At 39.8% G+C, this 27,717-nt stretch overlaps 1 protein-coding gene across 1 annotated transcript in view; it reads left to right on the top strand.

Moving 5' to 3' along the window:
- The first annotated feature begins 2,655 nt into the window (after positions 1-2,655).
- The window catches only part of LOC116409647 (olfactory receptor 10A7-like), a 33,900-nt gene continuing 8,838 nt past the window's right edge, over positions 2,656-27,717 (top strand). The window contains exon 1 of the mRNA XM_031898375.1: positions 2,656-2,754. Within this exon, the coding sequence (XP_031754235.1) occupies positions 2,656-2,754 (99 nt within the window). The remainder of the gene's footprint in view (positions 2,755-27,717) is intronic.

Genomic DNA, 27,717 nt, shown 5'->3' with positions numbered 1-27,717 from the left:
AAAGTAGGTGCCCATTTTTACATTTCCAGCTTGAAGGCAAGTTTTGGAAGCACAGGGTCACCATTTTATTCAAAGCAGGGCCTCCTGCAGTCTAGCAGTCCACATGGGGCTACCGAATAGCCAATCACAGCCCTTATTTGGCATCCCTAAAGAACTTGTTTAACTCTTTTACTGCCAACGACGTATGGGATACATCGTGGCATTTAAGGGCTGCTCTCTGCAGCGGCAGCATGTGCCGCCGATGCAGAGAGCTTCTAACGATGACAGCCCCCCTGGGCAACGTGCCAGGGGGGCTGTCATGAGGGTCCTGTGATCGATCGTGTTGCAGGACCCTCCAGGAAGCAGCAGACATGATCGCATCGCATCTGCTGCTTCCTGCTTCCTTCTACCCCCCCTAGCGCCGGCCCACTGAGGAGGAGGTGATCGGGTCTTCAGGACAGGTAAGGACTTTTTTTTTTTTGCATTTACACACTTACACATACACTTACATACATTTATACACACTTACATACATTTACACACAATTACAGCACACATTTTAGCAGTTTTTTTTTTAATTTATCACAGTTTTATACACTTATTTACACTCATATACACACTTACACACTATCACACAACTTTTACACATGTACACACATGTATACACAAACACTTTTTTTTGTTTTTTTTTTCATTTTACCACTTTGTTTTTAGTTTCTTTTACCTAAAAACTGTTTATTTTGACTATTGGATCAGATATTCTGACCACTAATTACACTGTCATGTGACTTATTTTGTTGTTTCACTGATTTGCACAATTTTTGTAGTTTTATTGCATTTTATCCCTGTATAAGTGTTCCTAATCTGTTTTTAGCATAGCTTTGCCAGGTGTAACTTTGGTGTACAAAAATAACTTTGCCTATTTTGAATTCATCAGAATGTGTACACATAATACACTGACAGGGGGCTCTGTGTGCAAAAGCTGAGTTGGCAGGCGAGAAATCCATATGCGCTATTTTCATTTTGGGGTCAGTACATACCGCAGATTTTGGTATATCTATGCATATTGGGCATCAAACTGTTCAGTAGACCTTAGGTGTTCCTATTTGGGGTGACTTGCCTTTGTACACAAGAAATTGTGTGAGATAAATGCGGCAAATTGCAACATTTTTAGGCGATTTTCTGAAAAGTCATATAACCAATAACTTTAGGAAAGCTTTTCAGATTGGTACTTTGGTGTAGAAAGGACTCTTTACCCTTGTTGGATTTGTCAGAATGTGTACTTTCCAAAAATATATGGTTTTGTGGGGGTCTCTGTATAGTTAGGGGAAGTTTCGGCACATAATACACTGACAGGGGGCTCTGTGTGCAAAAGCTGAGCTGGCAGGCGAGAAATCCTTATGCACTATTTTCATTTTGGGGTCAGTACATACCGCAGACTTTGGTATATCTATGCATATTGGGCATCAAACTGTTCAGTAGACCATAGGTGTTCCTATTTGGGGTGATTTGCCTTTATCTGATCTTTATCAAGAAATTGTGTGAGATAAATGCGGCAAATTGCAACATTTTTATGCGATTTTCTAAATGTCATATAAATCTGCAAACTTAGAAAAGCTTTACAGCTTGGTACTTTGAAGCAAAAAGAAATATTTACCCATTATAGATTTGGGGGGATGTGTACTTTCCAAAAATATATGACTTTCTGGGGTGAGTGTACTTTTTTTGTAGCTTTATCCCACATAAATGATGTAAATGTGTTGATTTTGCAGGAGCTGAAATGATACATCATATGGGGGTATGTTCACATTGGGGCCCCTACATGCCACATACTTAGGTAAACCTATACATATTGGGCATCAAACTGTTCAGTGGACCCCTGGCGTTCATATTTAGGGTGTTTTATTTGGTTACTTTATGACCTGTAGGAGATAAGATACTATAGACTGGAAGCTTTGAAGCAATTTTTTTAAAAAATCACAAATTTTGATAAAAACCAATAACTTTAGAAAAGCATTGCGACTTGATAGTTTGGAGTAGACAGACAGTTGTGCCTATTCTGTATTCCCCAGAATCTGTTCTTTCCAAAAATGTACAATTTTCTGGGATAAACCTTCTGTTAGTGGAAATTTTGTCCTTGAAATATAAAGTATGCAGCTTTCTGGAGCAGTGCTTTGGAAATTTGGTAGTGTCCTGCTGGGAGTTTTTGACCTATACAAGTGACAAATATCCATAAAACTATATATATTTGGTATTGGCACGTTCAGGAGACATGGGACTTTCCAAATCAGTTGTATATTCGTGCATAAAATAGTAGTTTCTAGTATGTGTGTTTATATTATGGAAAATTTGATTTTTTTTTTGCATTTTTAGACATTTAGAAGCCTATATCTTGTTACAGAATTTGAATTACACAAAAATGTTACCATATTTTGAAAGCTTAGGTTGTTCTGAAAAAAACAATATATTGTTTTCCTGGGTAAACTAAAACTCCCCCGAGGAAAGGCCCCTAAAGTGAAACAGTGCAAAATGTTCAAAAACTGTCTGGCAATACAAGTTCCGCTTTGACCAAAACAGCTGGCAGTAAAAGGGTTAATGCTTGTGTGGCTCTCCAAAACTTTTTACATCTAAGGGTGGCTCACAAGTAAAAGAGATTGGGGATCCCTGGTTTAGGACATGGAGGCAACCCTGCAGGAACTGCCTGATGTAGAGGTGGCAGAGGCTCTAGATTTCCTACAGTCTATAGGTGCAACTGTACTTGATTTAGAATGGAAGGTAAGAAGGACTGATTGGAGCTGAGTGCAACTATACCAAATTAAAAAAGAGCGTGTTTTAATGCAGGTACCTCCATTATTTGCCTGATACAAATCTACCTTTAATAAAGGCAAATATCCTCTGTTTTGTCAGTGTTATTTTCCAAGGAAAATTTTTGAAGTTATTTTATTATTCTATTATTTAATGTACTTGGGGCATTTAGAAAACTGACAGAAAAACAGAGACCTTACAAATTGTGCATTACAAGTAGGTACACAAAAATCTAAATATTTAGTACTTTTAGTGGGATGGGGGTGCAAAAATATCTTGCAATACATTGTTTCTGGCATTTTGCTCTTTGCTCTTCATAATCTTCTGATTATGCCCCAAGGTCCTTCCAATAAGTCTCTGTGTTATACACGGCCCAGGGGATAGTTACAGAATGGCTGTTATGTTCCTTTCCAAAGGTATAAAAACCCCATCTCTGTAATGCCAAATGGCTTCCCTTATCCATGCAGTATAGAGTTATGGCTGCTCTTTGCTGAATGGCACTTCTCACCCTACAGTATTCTTTCCTTTCCCATCTCAGGATCAGCTGCATCTCAGTTCCAGTACAAATGTACCCATACATGGTGCAATGTTAATAAATTACTTTCAACTACTCTAATAGCTTTCTGCAGCCAATAAGTCCACATCTACTTACATCTGATACACAGTATTCTCAACATGGTCATTTTGTCTTTAATAAGTTATTGAACTCTGGGAGCCTTGTGCATCTTTGTATTTAAAGTCTCTGTTCTGTAGGGAAACTCACTAGGGGGTCACTTTCTCACATAATGGAAACCATAAATCTTCATTCAGCCGGGGAATGGAGATATTCATCGAATATGTAATTCCACCATTCCATTGACAGTATTACTGTAAGTTGATTGAATTTTTTAATCTTTCTGTAGCACATTTTTACTCTGCAGGGTTCTAGTCTGGGACTGAAACTGTTACCTGGTTGCTTGGGACTCACTTACCCTAATATCCAGCCAGTGACTTGAGTGATAAACTGGAGCTGAGGAGGAGAGTGATGTCTAGATACCAGATAGGTAATGCTAGGAGCTTTAACTTTACATTAAACAAATGTTGGACTCTACCTGCATTACAGTATATCTTCTAACTTCTCTGTTGTACGGTTCCAGGCAATGCATAAGGTGAATCAGACATCAGGTATATCTTTACTTTTTTTGGGATTTCAGAACTCTCAGATAATCAATGAGTTTCTCTTTGTACCATTTCTCTGGATTTATATTTTGACATTATTTGGAAATCTTCTAATAATCACATTGGTAATAAGAGTCTCAAATCTGAGATCTCCCATGTACGCCCTTCTCTCCCAGCTGTCTCTGTGTGATATTTTGTTCAGTACCAGTATTACTCCAAATTTCTTGCGGTTATTACTGAATGGAGGCGGCACAATATCTGCTACTGGTTGTATCACACAGTTTTACATCTATTGTGTTTCTGGAACTTCAGAATTTTATCTCCTCACAGTCATGGCCTATGACCGATATCTGGCCATCTGCTATCCACTTCATTATGTCTCCATTATGGATTTCCGGCTCTGTCTCTATTCAAGTCTTTGCTCTTGGGGCTTAGCCTTTTTATTGTGTTTCTTTGTAAGTTTTCTAATATTCAATTTGCAGTTCTGTGGCCCATTTGTTATAGATCATTATTTCTGTGACTTTGCCCCTCTCATTAAACTTTCCTGCACAGATTATAAAGCTGTGGAACTAACAGATATTATTTTGGGCATACCTTTTATGCTGCTTCCTTTTTGCTTCATCATTTTTTCTTATGTTTCCATTGGCCTTGCCATTCTCAGGATCTCCTCTACTGAAGGAAGACACAAAGCCTTCTCCACTTGCAGCTCCCATTTAATAGTTGTGTGCATGTACTATGGGTCTCTAATAACAGTTTATATGGTACCATCCAAGGGCCATAACTTCAATATCAATAAAATCTTGTCCCTTCTATACACAGTTGGAGCACCGTTTTCCAATCCCATAGTATACAGCCTGAGAAACACTGAAATTAAAGTTGCTCTTCACAAGTTTATGTCAAATTGAATTTTTTTTCATGTTCTGTTTGAGCAACAGAAATTGAAAATACATTGCTCTGTTAAAATGTATAATTAAACTGTTAATAAAAAATGTTCTCCCTTTGGCCATACCCAGCAAAAACACTATTGTATAGCCAATTGTAATTTATTTTATGTCTCAGGATATCGTGGATGTCTTAATTAGTCATATATGTATTTCTTGCTTGTGTTTTGTCCACTAGACCTCTTCTCCCATTGGTTTGGGATGAAAGAGTTACATTAGGGACAGAACTCCTTCAGCTTGTATAGAAGTAACATTTGTCCCCCATAACTCAAAGATTATAGGGAGTTGCTGAAAATTGTAGTTCTGCAGCAGACACATTATCTAATGCTCGCAATTCTTGCATCGTATTCACAAACTTTTATGTTCTAGGAGATTTGGAAAATGAATGAAACATTTTAGATTGTAGGTTTTAAGAGTATTAAAACTCCACCTTGTGCTGAGCCAAATTTTGTTCTGTTCAGGTGGTTTATCAGCATCTGGCTCTGCACCATAACAGATGTACAGACTGATGTAGAGTTGCTTAACCCATCTGCTGCCAATGACATACGTGATTGCAGAAATAGTCGTTATATGCCAACCACGTATGCCATACATTGTTTGGCAGATCAAGGTTTCTCTCTGCAGAAGCGGCATGTGACAGGTAAATGCCCTTTATTTACACTACTGCACACAGTGGGTGCAGTGGGAAATTCTGTGGGAGACAGGATAGATGAGGTAGTGGGCATAGTAAGGGAAAATGGGGGAGGAGACTTGCTTCGGGATACTGATAATGGCAGGGAGGCCCATAAGTTCTCACGTCATTCTCACACTGGAACCAGTATTAAATGTATGTTTACCAATGCAAGGAGTCTGACTGGTAAAATGGGAGAGCTGGAGGTACTGGCGTTGGAGCGGAAATATGATGTGATTGGAGTTGCTGAAACTTGGTTGAATGAGTCTCATGACTGGGCAGTTAATATTGGGGGGTATACATTGTTTCGGAGGGACAGGGGCAATAGAAAAGGAGGAGGAGTGTGTCTGTTCATTAAGCAGGAATTAAAAGCAAATATTAGGGAGGAAGTGATGGGGTTAACAGAGGGAGCTGAATCCTTATGGGTTGCGCTTCTCACAGATAGTAAGGAATCTACCAAACTAATTGTAGGGGTATGCTATAGCCCCCCTAATGTAAGCGAAGAGGAGGAGGCCCAGCTCCTGTTGCAAATAGAAAAGGCTGCTAGTTTGGGGCAAGTGATAATAATGGGGGATTTTTATTACCCTGATATTGACTGGGGCAATAGTACTGCCAGGACAGTAACTGGGAACAAGTTTATAAACTTGCTGCATGACAACTTTATGTCACAAGTTGTTGAGGAGCCAACCAGGAACCATGCTATACTAGATCTAGTGATCTCTAATGACCCAGAACGTATAGCAAATGTGCAAGTGGTTGAACCCCTGGGTAATAGTGACCATAATGTTATTTCATTTGATGTTTGGTGCAGGAAACAAATTTACACGGGGGCAACAAAGACACTGAATTTTAGCTCCTTAAGGGCTGCGCTTCAGGGCATAGATTGGGGCATTATGTTTTCTGATAAAAACACAGAGCAGAAATGGTTGTCATTTAAAATGATATTAAATCATTACTGTTCTCAATTCATTCCATTAATAAGAAAAAGTAGAAGTGTTAAGAATCCCCCTATGTGGCTTAACTCTGAGGTAAAGAAGTTAATAGGGAGAAAAAGGAAAGCTTTTAAGAAATATAAGTCAGAGGGGACAGTAGCTGCGTTTAATGAATATAAACACTATAACAAGTGGGTAAAACAGCAATCCGGAAGGCAAAGATAGAAAATGAGGAGCGCATCGCAGCCGAGGCCAAGACTAACCCCAAAAAGTTTTTTAAGTATATTAATAGTAAAAAGATGCAGGTTGAGGGTGTGGCCCCATTGAGTTATAGTAACAATATGGTTACAGCGGATACAGAAAAGGCAGATGTGCTTAACCAGTTCTTTTCTTCTGTGTATACAGTAGGGGGAGCCAGTGGGCCAAGTCCCACCCAATAGCTGCACTGTTGCCTCAGCTCCATCTACACAGTGGTTGGCACAGGATATGGTGCTTAAAGGGTTACACACGATAAATGTAAACAAGGCACCTGGGCCAGATGGAATACACCCTCGGGTACTGAGAGAGCTAGGGGCAGAATTGCAGTGGCCCTTGTTTCTGATATTCTCAGACTCGCTTTCATCAGGTATGGTACCTAGTGATTGGAAGAAGGCGAATGTCATTCCCATATTTAAAAAGGGAGTAAGATCTCAGCCTGGCAATTATAGGCCTGTAAGTCTGACATCTGTGGTGGGCAAGTTATTTGAAGGCTTGTTAAGGGATCACATACAAAATTATGTAGTGGAGAATGGCATTATGAGCAGTAATCAGCATGGCTTTATGAAGGACAGGTCAAGTCAGACCAATTTAATTGCTTTTTATGATGAGGTAAGTAAGAAGCTGGACAGTGGGGGATGCAGTAGATATCATCTATTTGGATTTTGCCAAAGCATTTGATACCGTTCCCCACAAACGACTGCTTTCTAAGCTAAGGTCTATTGGTCTTAGTGAAGTCGTTTGCACATGGATAGAAAACTGGCTACAGGATCGGGTACAGAGGGTGGTTGTTAATGGCACATTCTCTACTTGGAGTAAGGTTCTCAGTGGGGTCCCTCAGGGTTCTGTACTGGGTCCACTTTTGTTTAATTTGTTCATAAATGACTTAGGGGAGGGTATTATGAGTAATGTATCAGTGTTTGCAGATGACACAAAACTCTGCAGACCAGTCAATTCTATCCAGGATGTGACATCCCTGCAGCAGGATCTTGGCCAACTGGCAATCTGGGCAGCTAAGTGGCAGATGAGATTTAAATGTAAGGTCATGCACCTGGGATGTAAAAATATGCAAGCCCCGTATACCCTTAATGGGACTGCACTAGGCAAATCCATAATGGAGAAGGACCTTGGAGTCCTTGTAGATAATAAACTTGGCTGTAGCAAGCAATGCCAGGCAGCAGCTGCAAGGGCAAACAAGGTTTTGAGCTGTATTAAAAGGGGTATAAATTCACGGGAGGAGGGGGTTATTCTTCCCCTTTACAGAGCGCTGGTAAGGCCCCATCTAGAATATGCTGTTCAGTTTTGGTCTCCAGTGCTCAAACGGGACATTACTGAGTTAGAGAGGGTCCAGAGAAGGGCAACTAAGCTGGTAAAGGGTATGGGAAGTCTCAGTTATGGGGAAAGACTGGCCAAGTTGGGTCTGTTTACACTGGAGATGAGGCGCTTAAGAGGTGACATGATAACTATGTATAAATATATAAAGGGATTATATAATAACCTTTCTAATGTTTTATTTACCAGTAGGTCCTTCCAACGGGCACGAGGGCACCCACTTCGTTTAGAAGAAGGGAGGTTCCATTTAAACATTCGGAAAGGATTTTTTACAGTGAGAGCTGTGAGGTTCTGGAATTCCCTCCCCGAATCAGTCGTGCTGGCTGATACATTATATAACTTTATATAGGGGCTGGATGGATTCTTAGCAAGTGAGGGAATACAGGGGTAGGGGAGATAGCTCTCAGTACAAGTGAGGGAATACAGGGGTATGGAGATAGCTCTCAGTACAAGTGAGGGAATACAGGGGTAGGGGGATAGCTCTCAGTACAAGTGAGGGAATACAGGGGTATGGGAGATAGCTCTCAGTACAAGTGAGGGAATACAGGGGTAGGGGGATAGCTCTCAGTACAAGTGAGGGAATACAGGGGTAGGGGAGATAGCTCTCAGTACAAGTGAGGGAATACAGGGGTAGGGGGATAGCTCTCAGTACAAGTGAGGGAATACAGGGGTATGGGAGATAGCTCTCAGTACAAGTGAGGGAATACAGGGGTATGGGAGATAGCTCTCAGTACAAGTGAGGGAATACAGGGGTATGGGAGATAGCTCTCAGTACAAGTGAGGGAATACAGGGGTATGGGAGATAGCTCTCAGTACAAGTGAGGGAATACAGGGGTAGGGGGGATAGCTCTCAGTACAAGTGAGGGAATACAGGGGTAGGGGGGATAGCTCTCAGTACAAGTGAGGGAATACAGGGGTATGGGAGATAGCTCTCAGTACAAGTGAGGGAATACAGGGGTATGGGAGATAGCTCTCAGTACAAGTGAGGGAATACAGGGGTATGGGAGATAGCTCTCAGTACAAGTGAGGGAATACAGGGGTATGAGAGATAGCTCTCAGTACAAGTGAGGGAATACAGGGGTAGGGGAGATAGCTCTCAGTACAAGTGAGGGAATACAGGGTTATGGGAGATAGCTCTCAGTACAAGTGAGGGAATACAGGGGTAGGGGGGATAGCTCTCAGTACAAGTGAGGGAATACAGGGGTAGGGGAGATAGCTCTCAGTACAAGTGAGGGAATACAGGGGTAGGGGAGATAGCTCTCAGTACAAGTGAGGGAATACAGGGGTAGGGGGGATAGCTCTCAGTACAAGTGAGGGAATACAGGGGTAGGGGAGATAGCTCTCAGTACAAGTGAGGGAATACAGGGGTATGGGAGATAGCTCTCAGTACAAGTGAGGGAATACAGGGGTATGGGAGATAGCTCTCAGTACAAGTGAGGGAATACAGGGGTAGGGGAGATAACTCTCAGTACAAGTGAGGGAATACAGGGGTAGGGGGGATAGCTCTCAGTACAAGTGAGGGAATACAGGGGTATGGGAGATAGCTCTCAGTACAAGTGAGGGAATACAGGGGTAGGGGAGATAGCTCTCAGTACAAGTGAGGGAATACAGGGGTAGGGGGGATAGCTCTCAGTACAAGTGAGGGAATACAGGGGTAGGGGGGATAGCTCTCAGTACAAGTGAGGGAATACAGGGGTAGGGGAGATAGCTCTCAGTACAAGTGAGGGAATACAGGGGTAGGGGAGATAACTCTCAGTACAAGTGAGGGAATACAGGGGTATGGGAGATAGCTCTCAGTACAAGTGAGGGAATACAGGGGTAGGGGGGATAGCTCTCAGTACAAGTGAGGGAATACAGGGGTATGGGAGATAGCTCTCAGTACAAGTGAGGGAATACAGGGGTAGGGGGGATAGCTCTCAGTACAAGTGAGGGAATACAGGGGTAGGGGGGATAGCTCTCAGTACAAGTGAGGGAATACAGGGGTAGGGGGGATAGCTCTCAGTACAAGTGAGGGAATACAGGGGTAGGGGGGATAGCTCTCAGTACAAGTGAGGAAATACAGGGGTATGGGAGATAGCTCTCAGTACAAGTGAGGGAATACAGGGGTAGGGGAGATAGCTCTCAGTACAAGTGAGGGAATACAGGGGTAGGGGAGATAGCTCTCAGTACAAGTGAGGGAATACAGGGGTAGGGGAGATAGCTCTCAGTACAAGTGAGGGAATACAGGGGTAGGGGGATAGCTCTCAGTACAAGTGAGGGAATACAGGGGTAGGGGGGATAGCTCTCAGTACCAGTGAGGGAATACAGGGGTAGGGGGGATAGCTCTCAGTACAAGTGAGGGAATACAGGGGTATGGGAGATAGCTCTCAGTACAAGTGAGGGAATACAGGGGTATGGGAGATAGCTCTCAGTACAAGTGAGGGAATACAGGGGTATGGGAGATAGCTCTTAGTACAAGTGAGGGAATACAGGGGTATGGGAGATAGCTCTCAGTACAAGTGAGGGAATACAGGGGTATGGGAGATAGCTCTCAGTACAAGTGAGGGAATACAGGGGTAGGGGGGATAGCTCTCAGTACCAGTGAGGGAATACAGGGGTATGGGAGATAGCTCTCAGTACAAGTGAGGGAATACAGGGGTATGGGAGATAGCTCTCAGTACAAGTGAGGGAATACAGGGGTATGGGAGATAGCTCTTAGTACAAGTGAGGGAATACAGGGTTATGGGAGATAGCTCTTAGTACTAGTTGATCCAGGGACTGGTCCGATTGCCATCTTGGAGTCAGGAAGGAATTTTTTCCCCTCTGCGGCAAATTAGAGAGGCTTCAGATGGGGTTTTTTGCCTTCCTAGTAGTTAGGCAGGTTATATATAGGCATTATGGTTGAACTTGATGGACGTATGTCTTTTTTCAACCCAACTTACTATGTTACTATGTTACTATGTTACTTACACACTCATATACACACTTACACACTGCCACAAAACTTTTGGGTGTGTACACACATGTATACACAAACACTTTTTTAAAACTTATTTATTTTACACCATTGTCTTTAGTTTTTCCCTAAAAACTGTTTATTTTGACAGCGTGACTATTGGATCAGATATTCTGACCACTAATAATGTTGTGTTACTTATTTTGTTGTTTCATTGATTTGCAATGAAAAATTTGTGGTTTTATTGCATTTTTATCCCTGTATTAGTGTTCCTGATCTGTTTTTTAGCATAACTTTGCCATGTGGTAATTTGGTTTAGAAAATAACTTTACTTTTTGAATTCCTCAGAATGTGTACTTTCCAAAAAATATATGGTTTTCTGGGGGTCTCTGTATAGTTAGGGGGTGTTACGGCACATAATACGCTGACAGGGGGCTCTGTGTGCAAAAGCTGAGTTGGCAGGCGAGAAATCCATATGCACTATTTTTATTTTGGGGTCAGTACGTACCACAGACTTTGGTATATCTATGCATATTGGGCATCAAACTGTTCCGTAGACCCTAGGTGTTCCTATTTGGGGTGATTTTCCTTTGTATGCAACAAAATGCGTGAGATAAAAGCGGCAAATCGCAACATTTTTAGGCAATTTTCTGAAATGTCATAAAAACCAATAACTTTAGGAAAGCTTTGCAGATTGGTACTTTGGTGTAGAAAGGACTCTTTACCCAAGTTGGATTTGTCAGAATGTGAACTTTACAAAAATACTGTATATGGTTTTATGGGTTTTTCCATATAGTTAGGGGGTCTTATGGTACATAATACATGGTAATTGGGCTAATTTTGCAGAAACTGAGTTGACAGCTGAGAAAATTCCTATGCACTATTTTCATTTGGGTGCCTCTGTACACCATAAATCTTTGCATATTGGACATCAAACTGTTCTGTAGACCTCTGGCATTCATATTTAGTGTGATGTGTCATTGTATGTAAGAAATGTTGTAAGATAAATGTGGCAAATTGCAACCTTTTTAGGTGTTTTTCAGAAAAGTCATATAAACCACCAACTTTAGGAAAGCTTTCCAGATGGTACTTTGGTGTAGAAAGGGCCCTTTACCCATGTTGGATTTGTAAGAATCTGTACTTTCCAAAAATATATGGCTTTCTGGGGTGAGTGTACTTTTTTGTAGCTTTATCCCACATAAAATGATGTAAATGTATTGATTTTGCAGGAGCTGAAATGACAGAAATGATAGTGTGCATGGGGTAAGTTCACATTGGAGCCCCTACATGCCACATACTTAGGTAAACCTATACATATTGGGCATCAAACTGTTCAGTGGACCCCTGGTGTTCAAATTTAGGGTGTTTTATCTTGGTACCTTTTAGGGGATTTTTGAAAATGTCATCAAAATTAGGAAAGCTTTGTGGCTTGGTACTTTGGAGTAGAGGACATGGGTACCCATTTTAGATTGGGGGGAATGTGTATGTGTACTTTCCAAAAATATTTGTCTTTCTGGGGTAAGCATACTTTTTTGTAGCTTTATCCCACATAAAATGATGTAAATGTGTTGATTTTGCAGGAGCTAAAATGACAGAAATATAGATCATATGGGGGTATGTTCACATTGGGGCCCCTACATGCCACATACTTAGCTAAACCTATAGATATTGGGTCTCAATCTGTTCAGTTGACCCCTGGCATTCATATTTAGGGTGTTTTATTTGGTTACTTTATGACCTGTAGGAGATAAGATACTATAGATTAAAAGCTTCGAGACGATTATTCAAAAAATTCACAAATTTTGATAAAAAACAATAACTTTAGGAAAGCATTGCAACTTGGTAGTTTGGAGTAGACAGACAGTTGTGCCTATTCTGGATTCCTCAGAATATGTTCTTTCCAAAAATGTATAATTTTCTGGGATAAACTTTCTGTTAATGGAATTTTTGGTCTTGACATCTAAAGTATGCAGCTTTCTGGAGCAGTGCTTTGGGAATTTGGTAGTGTCCTGCCGGAAGTTTTTGACCTATACAAGTGAGAAATCTTCATAAAACTATATATATTTGGTATTGGCATGATCAGAAGACATGGTACTTTCCAAATCAGTTATATTTTCATGCATAAAATAATTTTTGTTTCTGGTATGTGTGTTTATATTATCGAAAATATGATTTTCTTTTTCATTTAGAAAAAGCCTATATCTTAGCCTATATCTTGTTACAGAATTGGAATTACACAAAAATTCTACCACATTTTGAAAGCTTAGTTTGTCCTGAAAAAAATGATATATTGTTTTTTTGGGTAAACTAAACATCCCCCCAAGGAAAGGCCCCTAAATTGAATCAGTGCAAAATGTTCAAAAACTGTCTGGCAATACAAGTTCCGCTTTGACTAAAATGGCTGCCAGTAAATGGGTTAAACATGGCCTCCCGCCATCATGTTTATTGTGAGGCTTAGGAAGCAGCTTATTTGTTGTTTTAGGATATGGCAGCTTGTTTTTTCTGACATTTAAAATGCTTTTCACACCCCTTTACAATTTTTATTTATTCTTGGGTATTTTGGTCATAGTGGCATTTTATAATACAGTGGGGGAGTTGGAGTTCTTCTCTACTCTCATTGTTGGTTTGTACCTATTACTGTTCCTTCAGCTTTTTCATTTAACTCTTTTAAGGTGCATGCCCTTTAAATGTTCCATCCTCTCTCTCTGTACGGGTCAGCCTCTTCCTCGGCTGCTTTCCTTTCTGACACCTGGCTATCTTTTTATTCCTCTGTACTGACAGCCCTGCAATCATCCAATCCTCCTCCTTTGTACCCCAGTAGTGGAACAGACACCCCAACTCATAAGGATGTCACTTTCTGGAATTAGTCTTTACTAAAGATCTGTCCCTTTCTGATAATAACAGTGTCCCCTTCCATTTCTCTGACCATCATCTGGTTAAATTTTCTGTCTCATGCTCTCCTTCCCAACCTGATCCTTTCCCCACCACACTAATATGGAATACACGTGACATAGATCTTCCAGCCTTAGCTCGCTCTTTCAGGTCCAGTCTTTCCTCCTTTAAGGAGATGTCTGACCCCAATACCCTGGTTAGTGAGCACAACCACATACTAGCCTCCACCATTGACTCATTTGCACACCTTCAGCCTAAGCATACTCGGGCTAAAAACCCACACCCCTGGCTGAATTCACAAACCAGATTCTTATGCTCCTGTGCAAGGTCTGCAGAATGTATGTGGAAGAAATCCCGTACACAAGCAGACTTTATCCATTATATATTCCTATTGGCCTGCCTCAACTCTGCCTTGTCAAAGGCTAAACAGGAATACTACAATACCCTTCTGCAACTCAATCACTTAACTTTATTCACTCTCCCCAGGATCACTGATCCCTTAAGAAAGTGTTAAACACATAGGGGCACATTTACTAACCCACGAACGGGCCGAATGTGTCCGATTGCGTTTTTTTCGTAATTATCGGTAATTTTGCGATTTTTTTTCAGCGTCTTTACGACTTTTTCGTATTTTTTGCGATTTTTTCGGCATCTTTACGATTTTTGCGTAAAAACGCGAGTTTTTCGGCGTCTTTACGATTTTTGCGTAAAAACGCGAGTTTTTCGTAGCCATTACGAAAGTTGCGCAAAGTCGCGATTTTTTCGTAGCGTTAAAACTTGCGCGAAACGTCGCACCTTTTAAGTTTTAACGCTACGAAAAAGGCGCAACTTTGTGCGCAAGTGTTACCGCTACGAAAAAATCGCGACTTTGCGCAACTTTCGTAATGGCTACGAAAAAGTCGCGTTTTTACGCAAAAATCGTAAAGACGCCGAAAAACTCGCGTTTTTACGCAAAAATCGTAAAGACGCCGAAAAAAATCACAAAAAATACGAAAAAGTCGCAAAATGTTCGTTTCCAATCGGAATTTTTCCAATTCGGATTCGAAATCGTGTCTTAGTAAATCAGCCCCATAGTGTTAAGGTTACACCAACGCTACTGACTGGAATTAGAATTGTGTAGATGCTCTCTCAGTGAGTATATTACTTTATGAAAGTCTGATTAAAGGGGTGTAATGGTCGGAATACTTGGCCAGGTTTTGGTATTTTGCCATTTAAAGTGTTTGGGGCTTATATCTATTAGTATATGAAGATTTCTTTCAAACCATTGGATATACTGGCAGGTTTTTTATTAAGATGCAGTATAAACCTTGAAAGATGTTATCCTTTGTTCTGTAGATAAATTCCCTTTGTATATTGCTGAATTTGTATGTTACCCTTTATTCTGTAGCTGAATGTCTTTTATGCACTGCTATATAAGACATGCAGTTTTTATTGTAATAAACTATTGAATAAAAGAGGAAAAACTTTGAGTGATTTCTATCTAATTTCACTGTTACTAAAAAATTCTTGAATTGTTTACTCCAGCTCTTACTTACGTCTTCAATTCTTCGTTGGCTTCTAGAATTTTCCCTTCTTTGTTCAAACAGGCCTGTGTCAAGCCTATACTTAATAAGGCCACGCTGGACCTGTCCTGTCTCTCTAATTAGTGTCCTGTCTCGCTTCTACCACTTGCCTCCAAAATCTTAGATCATATTGTGTTTTTCCATATTACTAACTTTCTTAATGCCCATAATCTGTTGGACACCCTGCATTGAGTTAAAAATGATCTTCAGGTGCCAAAGCCAAAGGTCACTTCTCTATACTAATCTTCCTCAGCCTATCAGCTGCATTTGATTCCACTCCCTAGTGACGCAAGTTCTGCATTTGATTGGTATCCATAATGAGGCTGCATCCTCGATCTCTGGATCCCTCCTTTACTGTCTCTTATGCTAACAAATCTCATCTCCATTTCCACGTAATATAGTGGTACTGCAAGGCTCTGTACATATGCCATTGTTATTCTCTCTCTACACACTACCTTTTGGAGATCTCATCTGCTCATTTGGCTTTCAATATCATTTGTATGCTGATGATATCCAAATTTATTTTTTGACCTCTGTTTTTGACCGAGACTCAAATTGTCTCCTTGCAATCCTCAATTGGATGAACCAACACCACCTCAAACTGAACCTAACAAAACTGAACTGATCATCCTTCTGCCTGGTCCTACCCCCTCTTTTCAACTTGGCACGTTGTTTGGGGGTGAGGGTGATCTTTGGGTGATCTTTGACTCTACTCTCTTCTTCTCTGATTATTTTAACACCACTGTCAAAACCACTGCCACTTTTTTTTTTTTTTTACAAAATATTGACAAAATCTGTCCCTTTCTTTCAACTGTAACAGTTAGGCTGCTCATGAATGCTCTCTTACATACTGCTGCCAGAATTCTCCTCCTCTCATCAAGGAGAGTTCAGGCCCTTCCACAGCTGAAGTCCTTTTTATAGCTTCCCATTAAACAAAGAATAACTTACAAACTCCTTCTCTTAACCTTTAAAGCCCTCCATTCCTCTGCTCCTCACTACATCTCTTCTCTTGTGTCTCCATACGTTCCTAGCCAACTCCTTTGCTTCTCACAGAGTACCACTTGGTTGCCCCCCCACTACTACTGCCGTTCTTGAATCTTTCTGCCTTGCTGCTTCTTATATTGGGAATATCATGCCTATTCCAGGTTCAATACTGAATCTCATCTGCCACTTACAGTAGATGTCCAGTTTGCCAGTTTGTCAAGAAACTGCTGCAGGGATACCAGATGCTAGATTTAATTGGAATTAATTGGCTGCATAGTTTTATGTCATCTGCAAACACTGCTATATTACTTACATACAATACCCTCCCCAAAGTCATTAATAAGCAAGTTAACCCTGTGGACCCCACTAAGAATCCTACTCAACATAGCAAATGTAGCATTGACAACAACCTTCTGTACACAATCCTATACCGGTTTGTTATCCACATACAAACAACTTTACCAAGACCAACAGACCGTAGTCTATAATTATTTTTATAAAGGGCCAACATATTCTGTAGTGCTGTACAATAAATGGGATTATACACATACAATAGTTCAGGTATGATATAATGAGAAAGTGAATTAGAATCTTGGCAGCAGATAAATGATTGCATTTTGGAAATATTTCTCAGATGGAAGAGAAATAAAACCAGATTGTAGGGGATCCAGTAAATTATGGTGAGAGGAATAGCATTAGTCAGTTGCAAACTAAGCACTTGAGTAGTTTAGAGATAAAAGGGAGCAGAGAGAGATAGGTCAGAGGTTACTAAGATTGGAGGGATCAGGAGAGGGTTTTTTTAAGAATAGGGGTAACAAGCGCTGTTTCAGTTGGCAGGGAAAGATTCCAGTAAAGAGCGAGAGATTGAATAGATGAGTTAAGGCTTTGATAAAACAGGGATTGGCATTCCGGACAAGTTTGAAAGGAATGGGATTAAGTGGGCAGATAGTATGGTGAGAGGAAGCCAATTTTGACTAGCAGGCCCTATCCTTCATAAAGCCAAGCTGATTTCTACCCATAATGATATTCTTTCAAATAACTTGTCACACCTAATGACTTATAATTGCCGGGCTGAGATTGTAATTCATTTTTAAATACTGGAACTACATCAGCAAGTGCTATGGAGAAATCACTATGGGGAAATTCCAGGTGTAACATTTCTCTTATTATTTGGGGTATTTACAAAAATGAGATCTTACAAACTGTGCATTACAAGTAGGTACACAAAAATGGAAAGTACTTTTGGTTGGATGGGGGTGCAAAAGTGTATTTCAATCATTTTTTGTCATTTTCTGTAGAAAGAAATTGCTGTTCATAACAAGCTTTCTTTCAGAAAAGAAAAGAATTTCAGAAAAGAAAAGAATTTCTATATAATGGTCCTACCGCCCCATAACTGCCCCTTCCCCAATCCCAACTGGGCCAGCCTTACTTTTGTTGGGATGGGGGGGCAAAAATGTCTTTCAATCATTTTTTTGTCATTTTCTGTAGAAAGATATTGTTATTCATAACAAACGTCTCCTTATCCTCCAGGGACCTTCCAATTAGTCTCTGTGTTATACACGGCCCAGGGGATAGTTACAGAATGGCTGTTATGTTCCTTTCCAAAGGTATAAAAACCCCATCTCTGTAATGCCAAATGGCTTCCCTTATCCATGCAGTATAGAGTTATGGCTGCTCTTTGCTCAATGGCACTGCTCACCCTACAGGATTCTTTCCTTTCCCATTTGCAGTTCCCAACAAGCCCCAAAGGCAACTTCCCATTACAGGAGAAATGTATCACTCACTGCTGTTTCTTACTGGTTTCTCTGCTCCCTCAAATGGGCAGGTGTGAGATTTCCCACTTCTACTAAACTTCCCATGATAATCTGGGTCACTGAAAGGACCAAACTCAACAGGAGATTTTGATCAGATTTTGTGGGTCTGATCTTGTCATGCAACACCATGCAACAGCACAAGATTTTGTAGGACCCTACAAAATCTGATCTCGATAGGCTGTTTAATGTTGGATGGTGGGTTTTGTTCCTGCATCTACATCCATCAGTCAATGTATTTCAATGAGAATAAGACAGACAGACAGCTGTTTTGGGTTGGATGGCAAATCGTTCATGTAGCTTACACATCAGATTTTTCTATTAGTTCCATTATATTTTGACTCATGCGACTACATCCGACTTGTAGGATAAGTTTTGTCGATCCAACCATCCTACAAAATCTCCCGTGGAGTTTAGCCCAAAGGCTCAGGATCAGCTGTATCTCAGTTCCAGTACAAATGTGCCCATATGTGATACAATGCTAATACTTTACTTACTCTAATTGATTTCCAAATAGGAACCAATGAGTAACGTCTACATCTACTTACAATGAAACATAGTATTTTCTTAATAAAAAAGTGGATATTTTATCTTTAATACATAAATAAGTAAAACTTTTTGGCTTAAGCCTTGTGCATCTTTGTATTTCAAGTCACTGTTCTGTAGGGAAACTCACAAGGGAGTCACTTTCTCACATAATGGAAACCACAAATCTTCATTCAGCTGGGCTATTAAACGAGATATTTATGCAATATGTACTTCTATCATATCATTTGACAGTATTACTGTAACTTGCAACTCTCTTGTATTGTTTTCTTTCTATAGAACCTTTTTGCTGTGCAGGGTTCTAGTTTGGGATTAAAACTGTTATTTGGTTGCTTGGTACACACTTACCCTAACAACCAGGCAGTGACTTCAATGAAAAAACAGAAAAAGATGAGTTGAAGGGCTGATTCTTGGTTGTGGAGGAGAGTGATGCCCGGCTACCAGATTTTCATATTTCAGGCTGGGAAGAGAGTCTCTTTTTAATCATAAAAAGGTAATTTTGAGATGAACCTTTTTTTTAACGCAAGGCTTCAAATGAGTAGATTGGGGAATGCTGGGAGCTTAGTTCTACATCAGAAAAAGCACAAATGTTGGACTCTATCTGCATTACAGTATATCTTCTAACTTCTCTGTTGTACGGTTCCAGGCAATGCATAAGGTGAATCAGACATCAGGTATATCTTTCCTTCTCTTGGGATTTCAGAACTCTCAGATAATCAATGAGTTTCTCTTTGTTCTGTTTCTCTGGATTTATATTGTGACGTTATTTGGAAATTATTTGGCGTCTCAGCCCTGAGATCTCCCATGTACGCCCTTCTCTCCCAGCTGTCTCTGGCTGATGTTTTGCTCAGTACAGGTATAGGACCCGTTATCCAGAATGCTCGGGACCAAGGATAAGGGGTCTTTCTGCAATTTGGATCTCCATACCTTAAGTCTGCTAAAAAATCAATAAAACATTAATTAACCCCAATAGGATTGTTTTGCATCCAATAAGGATTATTTATATCTTAGTTGGGATCAATTACAAGGTACTGTGTTATTATTACAGAGAAAAAGGAAATCAGTTTTAAAATTCTGAATTATTTGATTAAAATGGAGTCTATGGGAGACGGGCTTTCCGTAATTCGGAGCTTTCTGGATAACGGGTTTCCGGATAAGGGATCAGATACCTGTACCAGTATTACTCCTAATTTCTTGCGGTTATTACTGAATGGAGGGGGCACAATATCTGCTACTGGTTGTATCACACAGTTTTACTTCTATGGTGTTGCAGGATTTTTAGAAATATACAGCCTCACAGCCATGGCCTATGACCGATATCTGGCCATCTGCTCCCCTCTTCATTATGCCTCCATTATGGGTTTCAGGCTTTGCCTCTATATCAGTCTTTGTTCTTGGGGCTTAGGCTTTATATTGCATTTGGTTATGAATCTTCTGACATTTAATTTGCAGTTCTGTGGCCCATTTGTTATAGATCATTATTTCTGTGACTTTACCCCTCTTATTAAACTTTCCTGCACAGATTATAAAGCTGTGGAACTAACAGTTATTATTTTTGTACTTTTATGCTGCTCCCTTTTTGCTTCATCATTTACACTTATGTTTCCATTGGCCTTGCCATTCTCAGGATCTCCTCTACTGAAGGAAGACACAAAGCCTTCTCCACTTGCAGCTCCCATTTAATAGTTGTGTGCATGTACTATGGGACTATAATATTAGTTTATATGGTACCATCCAAACATCGAAACTTCAGTATCAATAAAATGCTGTCCCTTCTATACACAGTTGGAACACCATGTTTCAATCCCATAGTATACAGCCTGAGAAACAAGGAGATTAAAGTTGCTCTACGGAAGTGTATGTCAAATCAAATTTCTTTTTTATACTCAATTTAAGCAACAAGAAAGAAGATTGAAGTTGCTTTGTTAAAATGTGTATTTAAACTGTTAATGACAATTTTTCTCCCTTTGGCCACAGGGAACAAAAAGCACTATTGTTTGGGTAAATGTATTTACTTTTATGTTTGGGATTCCCTATCATGAATATTATCATTAGTCATATTAGTCATGTTTATGGAGGAGGAGGCCTCTCCTACCTATGGAGCTTTGGGGCTTTGGGATGAAAGGGTTACATTAAGGACAGGACTCCTTCCCCCCCCAGTTGCTGTAGAAGTAACATTTTTCCCCCTGCACTGATTTAGTTGCCAGGGAGTTGCTAAAAGTTATAGTTCTATAGCAGCCATGATGGCCAATGCTCATTGTCCTTGCATTGTATCTACTCAATATAATATTCCAGTTGATTTGGAAAATGATTGAATTTTAGAGTATTAAAATAATAATCATTGTAATCATTATTTTACTGTATTTGTCTTTTTTTCATATTATAATATTAACAGTGACCTTTCCAGCTCTGAGATTGGCCTTGTATGTACTTCTAACATCTAAAACTATTTGAAAGAGACAGCACTGCTTTGGCAAATTCTTCTCAAAAGCTTGTTTTCAAACACGGGTACTGACCCAAGTGCTTCCCAGGTCAGTACCCATGTTTGAATAAAGGCTTTTGAGAAGATGTTTCCTCTGCGGAGCTGTCTGTTGCCAATATTTTTGGATAAGCAGGTTGGATATGGCCATAATAGACATGCACTTTGTGTAAAGACATATAAACTCGACATGGTATAAATTTGAATTAGACTGTTGCTGTATTTATAAAATGTCATTTTAATGATTGAACCAAATTTTTTGAAAAATTCGAGCTTAAATAGATATTAAAGGACAATGAAAGGTTAATATAAATTAAAAGTAAGTCTAAAGGAATTCTTTTTAAGTACTTACTGCATATCTAAATTCCCAGATCCCTGCTTGCTTCTCTGAGATATGGTGCTGGCAGCCTACAGCAGTGTGAAGCCTACAGTGACATCACTGAAATCTCTCTCCCCTTCCTGTAGGTGCCAGCGGCAGCCTTCCTATTCTCTGAGCATGTGTGTAACTTGATCCTGTCTCCTGTTCTGAGCTATACATGCCCACCAGCCAATCAGAAGTGGATCTGGCAGAAGGGAGGGGGGGGAGGGAATGAAACACATGTGCAGTATGAAGCAAGGAGGGAAAGGGAGGGAGAATACCTATTTAGAGATGGCTGCCTGTTCTAGAAAATGTGAAGTAAGTGTGACTGAGTAAATATTTGATTAGGTGAGCCAAAAGTGTGGCGTTTTTACTAAACAATAGGAGGAATATTGGGCAGTATGCTTTTTAAATTTTGACTTGCATTCTCCTTTAACCCTTTAAATGCCACACTTACACACACACATACATTTTGGGGGGGTTGAGGGTTTCACACATTCACAGCACTTACAGCACTCACACTTACTTGCACACACACACACGCTGAAATATAAGCTATTTTTTTGAGTTTTTATCTCACAGAAAAAGCAGTAAACGTGTTGAATTTTCAGTAGCTAAATAGATCTCCGGGCAATTTGTATGCACTAACTTCCTTTTGGGGTCTCTAAATGCCAGATACATACAATGGGCATCAAACTGTTCAGTGGACCCTTGGCTTTCATATTTAGGATGTGTTTTCTTGGTACCTAATGTTATGTGGGAGATATGGTGCTTGAAAGTGGAAGGTTTGGTGCAATTTTCAGGTATTTAATCACAACCGCCAATTTTGAGAAAGCATTGTGAGTTTGGAGTAAAAAGTCTCTAAATGCCAGATACTTTGGTAATCATATGCATCAAACTGTTCAGTGGACCCTTGGCTTTCATACTTAGAATGTATTTTCTTGGTACCTAATGTTATGTGGGAGATATGATGCTTGAAAGTGGAAGATTTGAAGTGATTTTTTTAGAATTTTCATAGTTTTTTATAGAAACTGCTAAATTCAGGAAAGCATTGCTGTTTGGTACTTAGGAGTTGGAAGACATGGTTACCCATTTTGGATTCGGCAGAATGTGTACTTTTCAAAAATATATGGCTTTCTGGAGTAAACCTAATGTTCCAGGATTTTTGACTTTGGAATCTAAAGTATGCCGTATTCTGCTGAAATGCTTTGAAAATTTGGTAATTTCCTGCTGGGAGTTTTTGATCTATAGAAGTCAGAAATCCCCATAAAACTATACATATCAGGTATTGGCATGTTCGGGAGACATTTTTGAATTTTTGTCCATAAAATAAAATATGTTTCTGGTATAAATCCCTATATCATGAAAAATAGCATTTTTTTTGTATTTCAAGCTCTAAATCTTGTTCCAGAAGTGGAAGAGATCTCTAAAAACACATTTATTCAGAGAAGCTTACCCTAATCTAGTTTAGCAATACCCTGTGCCACACCTCTCACAACTCTGGTCATGCCCATTTCCACACCTTGGGGCACATTTACTTACCCACGAACGGGCCGAATGCCTTATTTCGTAATGATCGGTATTTGGCGATTTTTCAGAAAATTATCGCGACTTTTTCATTGCCATTCCGAATGTTGCGCAAAATCTGGCGATTTTTTCGTAGCGTTCAGATTCATTCAAGCTTCAGTATGGTGACTTTTCTTGGGCCAGGTTGGAGCTGCAGGGTGCCATTGAGTCCTATGGGAGGTTTCCAAAATCATGCTAAGTCTGAAAGTTTCGCCCACCGCTTACGAGCGCTCAATATGAAAAAGTCGCGACAAGATACGAGCGAATCGTAATGGCTCCGAAAAACTCGAGTTTTTTCGCAAAAATCGTATTGGTAACGAAAAAGTCGCGACAATTTCCGAAAAGTCGTAAAGGCGCCGAAAAAATCGCAAAAAATACGAAAAGTCGCAAAATGTTCGTTTTCCAATCGGAATTTTTCCAATTCGGATTTGAATTTGTGTCTTAGTAAATCAGCCCTCTTGTGTCTCAACCCTTTCTCCTTGTAGATTGTAAGCTCTTTTGGGCAGGGTCCTCTTCACCTCTTGTATCGGTTATTGATTGCTTTATATGTTACTCTGTATGTCCAATGTATGTAACCCACTTATTGTACAGCGCTGCGGGATATGTTGGCGCTTTATAAATAAATGTTAATGTAATGTAATGGAAATGGAAATACACAGAAACTCAGGCAGATTTGGAAAGCTCAGGTTCTCCTGAAAAAAACAATACATCGTTTGCCTACCTAAACTTTCCCCCAGTAAAAGCCCCTAAATTGTTTAAAAAATGTCTGGCACTGAGGGGAACCGAAATGTGAAATTCTGCTGGCACTTAAAGGGTTAATTTCCATGAATCCTCTGTATTTTTTCCAAACAGAAATTGCTCCACCAGCCATTTTAGCATTGTCACTCATTCTAGGAAAATAATGTGTCAAGTTTCACTTGAAATTGGGGGAAATAGAAAACAATGAGGGGATTAGCGTCCCCTTGAAGATGTATGAAATAGAAAACAAGGAGGGGACTAACTTCTCCTTGAAACTGTGTGAAACAGAAAACAATAACGGGATTAATTTATGTGTCAAGGACAGGCTGTCACTGACTATTCTATATCTCTATTATAAACTTTCAATAGTACTTGACATATCAAACCTGCCAAAATTTTTTACAAAAAAAGTTAACTAAAAATGAATAAATCACAAATGATGGGAGTTATTTTTAAAAACTTTGGGGAAAATTTCCAAACACCTTTTTTACAGAAACAATATCAGAAAAATTGCTGGCAAAACCCATTCGTAAATCTCAAAAATATCTAGAAGTAAATTAAAATCGATTTTTTCTCAAAATTGCCTAGTAAATGTGCCCCTTGGTGTGTGTTGTTGTGCTGACACGATTCTTTGGGAATATTCTCCAACAACTGTCCAACTGACAGATGTAGAGTTGTTTAAACATGGCCTCCCACAATGATGTATCTTGCAAGGCTTAGCAAGCAGCTTATTGGTTGTTTCAAGAAACTGCAGATATCACCAAGCTTGTTTTGTGTAGATTTTTATGCCTATGATATGTCATGTTCTGACCAAAATGTAAGGGCTGAAGAACATTAAATATCCTTTCAAGTATTACAAGGAACATGGTGTAAAACACAGAGCTTATTCTCTGCCCTCAGAAGTGCATCTTGGGGTAAGTGAATGATAACTTCTGCCCTATAGGGTAACAATTCAAGCTCAATAATCGTTATTTTACTGTTTGCACTGCATTGTGTGAGGGGCAAAGCTTATTCTCTAGCCTTACCTCATAGAGAAACAAAATAGAAGTAAATTTGCCTGGGTTTTATACATGTCTTCAGTTGCAACTACTGTACATAGAAATCCATATTTTCCTAGTACAGGTATAGGACCTTTTATACAGAATGGTCGGGTCAAGGGTATTTCGGATAAGGGGTCCTTTCATAATTTGGATCTCCATACCTAATAATAAAAAAACAACAAAACACAAATACAAGAGTATTGTAGAAATGATCCCTATATTGGCTAACAATAAAAATACATTGCAAGCTTTCGGAGCTCTAAGGCCCCTTCATCAGGCAAAATACAAATGAGAACAGAAATGGCACAACATTTATACTGATAGATCACAGAGAAGTGTTTACAAGCAATAAATTAGGAAGTTACAGATAGATAGAGATAACTTGTGAAGATAGTGAAAGTAATTAAGGTTTATTAGGGTGGGTTGTAAATAGTCCAGGGGTCTGGATTCAGTCAGATCAGATAGTGTGACATGAAACCTGACCCCAAATTAAGGCCCTGTCTTAATGTGTTAAATAACTCCATACATTTGTATTCATAGATCTTCCTTTCTCGTTCAGATCCAAACTTCCCTTTTAGAATTAACACCTTCATGTCCTGAAGCCTGTGGTCCTGATTGCAGAAGTGTTGTCCCACTGGTGTATCACATGCTTTGGTTTTGATCTTATGTCTGTGATGGTTCATCCTTGTGCGCAGTTTTTGCCCTGTTTCTCCAATGTACATTCCTCCTGTAGGGCACTTAGTACATAGATCTCCATACCTTAAGTCTACTAAAAAATCAATAAAACATTAATTAAACCCAATAGGATTGTTTTGCGCCCAATAAGGCTTATTTATGTCTTAGTTGGGATCAATTACAAGGTACTGTTTTATTATTACAGAGAAAAGGGAATCATTTAACCATGAAATAAACCCAATAGGGCTGTTCTGCCCCCAATAAGGGGTAATTATATCTTAGTTGGGACCAAGTACAGGTACTGTTTTATTATTACAGAGAAAAGGGAATAATTTAACCATGAAATAAACCCAATAGGGCTGTTCTGCCCCAATAAGGGGTAATTATATCTTAGTTGGGATCAAGTACAGGTACTGTTTTATTATTACAGAGAAAAGGGAATCATTTAACCATTAAATAAACCCAATAGGGCTGTTCTGCCCCAATAAGGGGTAATTATATCTTAGTTGGGATCAAGTACAGGTACTGTTTTATTATTACAGAGAAAAGGGAATCATTTAACCATGAAATAAACCCAATAGGACTGTTCTGCCCCAATAAGGGTAATTATATCTTAGTTGGGATCAAGTACAGGTACTGTTTTATTATTACAGAGAAAAGGGAATCATTTAACCATTAAATAAACCCAATAGGGCTGTTCTGCCCCAATAAGGGGTAATTATGTTAGCAGTTGTTTTATTTAAAAAAAAAACACAATTTCAGCTGATTTTTAATTTCTGATAAGAAATGTGATATATTTATATATATTGGTCCTACCACCCCTTAACTGCCCCTTCCCCAGTGTAACCAATCCCAACTGGGCGAGCCTTTCCCCATAACTGAGCCCATTCCCTTTATCAGCTTAGTCGCTCTTCCCTGTACTTTCTCTATTTCATTACTGCCCCCCCTTATATATTTATATATAGTGACCCCCCCCTTAACTGCCCTTTCCCCAGTGTAACCAATCCCAACTGGGCCAGCCTTTCCCCATAACTGAGCCCATTCCCTTTATCAGCTTAGTCGCTCTTCCCTGTACTTTCTCTATTTCATTACTGCCCCCCCTTATATATTTATATATAGTGACCCCCCCTTAACTGCCCCTTCCCCAGTGTAACCAACCCCAACTGGGCCAGCCTTTCCCCATAACTGAGCCCATTCCCTTTATCAGCTTAGTCGCTCTTCTCTGTACTTTCTCTATTTCATTACTGCCCCCCCTTATATATTTATATATAGTGACCCCCCCTTAACTGCCCCTTCCCCAGTGTAACCAATCCCAACTGGGTCAGCCTTTCCCCATAACTGAGCCCATTCCCTTTATCAGCTTAGTCGCTCTTCCCTGTACTTTCTCTATTTCATTACTGCCCCCCCTTATATATTTATATATAGTGACCCCCCCCTTAACTGCCCCTTCCCCACAGTAACCAATCCCAACTTGGCCAGCCTTTCCCCATAACTGAGCCCATTCCATTTATGGACGTGTGGTGGACTCATACGAATGTTTCCTCAGTATTTTGCTGGTAGAAAATATTTTTCATCTCTTGTCACTGTATCTTCCTCCCTCACGTCAAAAACTCCTGATTATATTGATCATAGTGTGAATACTATATGGGCCTTAGAGTGTAAACCCACTGGAGCAGGAGCTGAAGTGAATGATGTACAACATCTGTAAAGTCCCATGGAAGTGGGCCAGTACTATAGAAATAATATTGTTATGGGCATGAACCTCCTGAACTGTCCACAAGTTCCCAAACTTACTGTAGGTATAAGCACAGCAGGGCAAGCCCCTATACTTCATCTCAACTAAGATAGAATTAATCCTTATTTGGGCCAGATCAGTCCTATTGGGTTTAATTAATGTTTAAATGATTTTTAATAGACAAAAGTTATGGAGATCCAAATTACAGAAAGATCCCTAATTCAGAAAACCCAGGGCCCGAGCATTTTGGATGACAGGTCCCATACCTGTATTTAGTAAGAGTAAATAGTGATGAGCAAATTTTTTTTGCCAGGTATGGATTCG

The sequence above is a fragment of the Xenopus tropicalis genome, chromosome 3 (genome assembly GCF_000004195.4).
Source record: "Xenopus tropicalis strain Nigerian chromosome 3, UCB_Xtro_10.0, whole genome shotgun sequence".
NCBI lineage: Eukaryota > Metazoa > Chordata > Amphibia > Anura > Pipidae > Xenopus > Xenopus tropicalis.
Note: the sequence above shows the minus strand (reverse complement) of the source record. Positions and strands in the feature narration are given on the sequence as shown.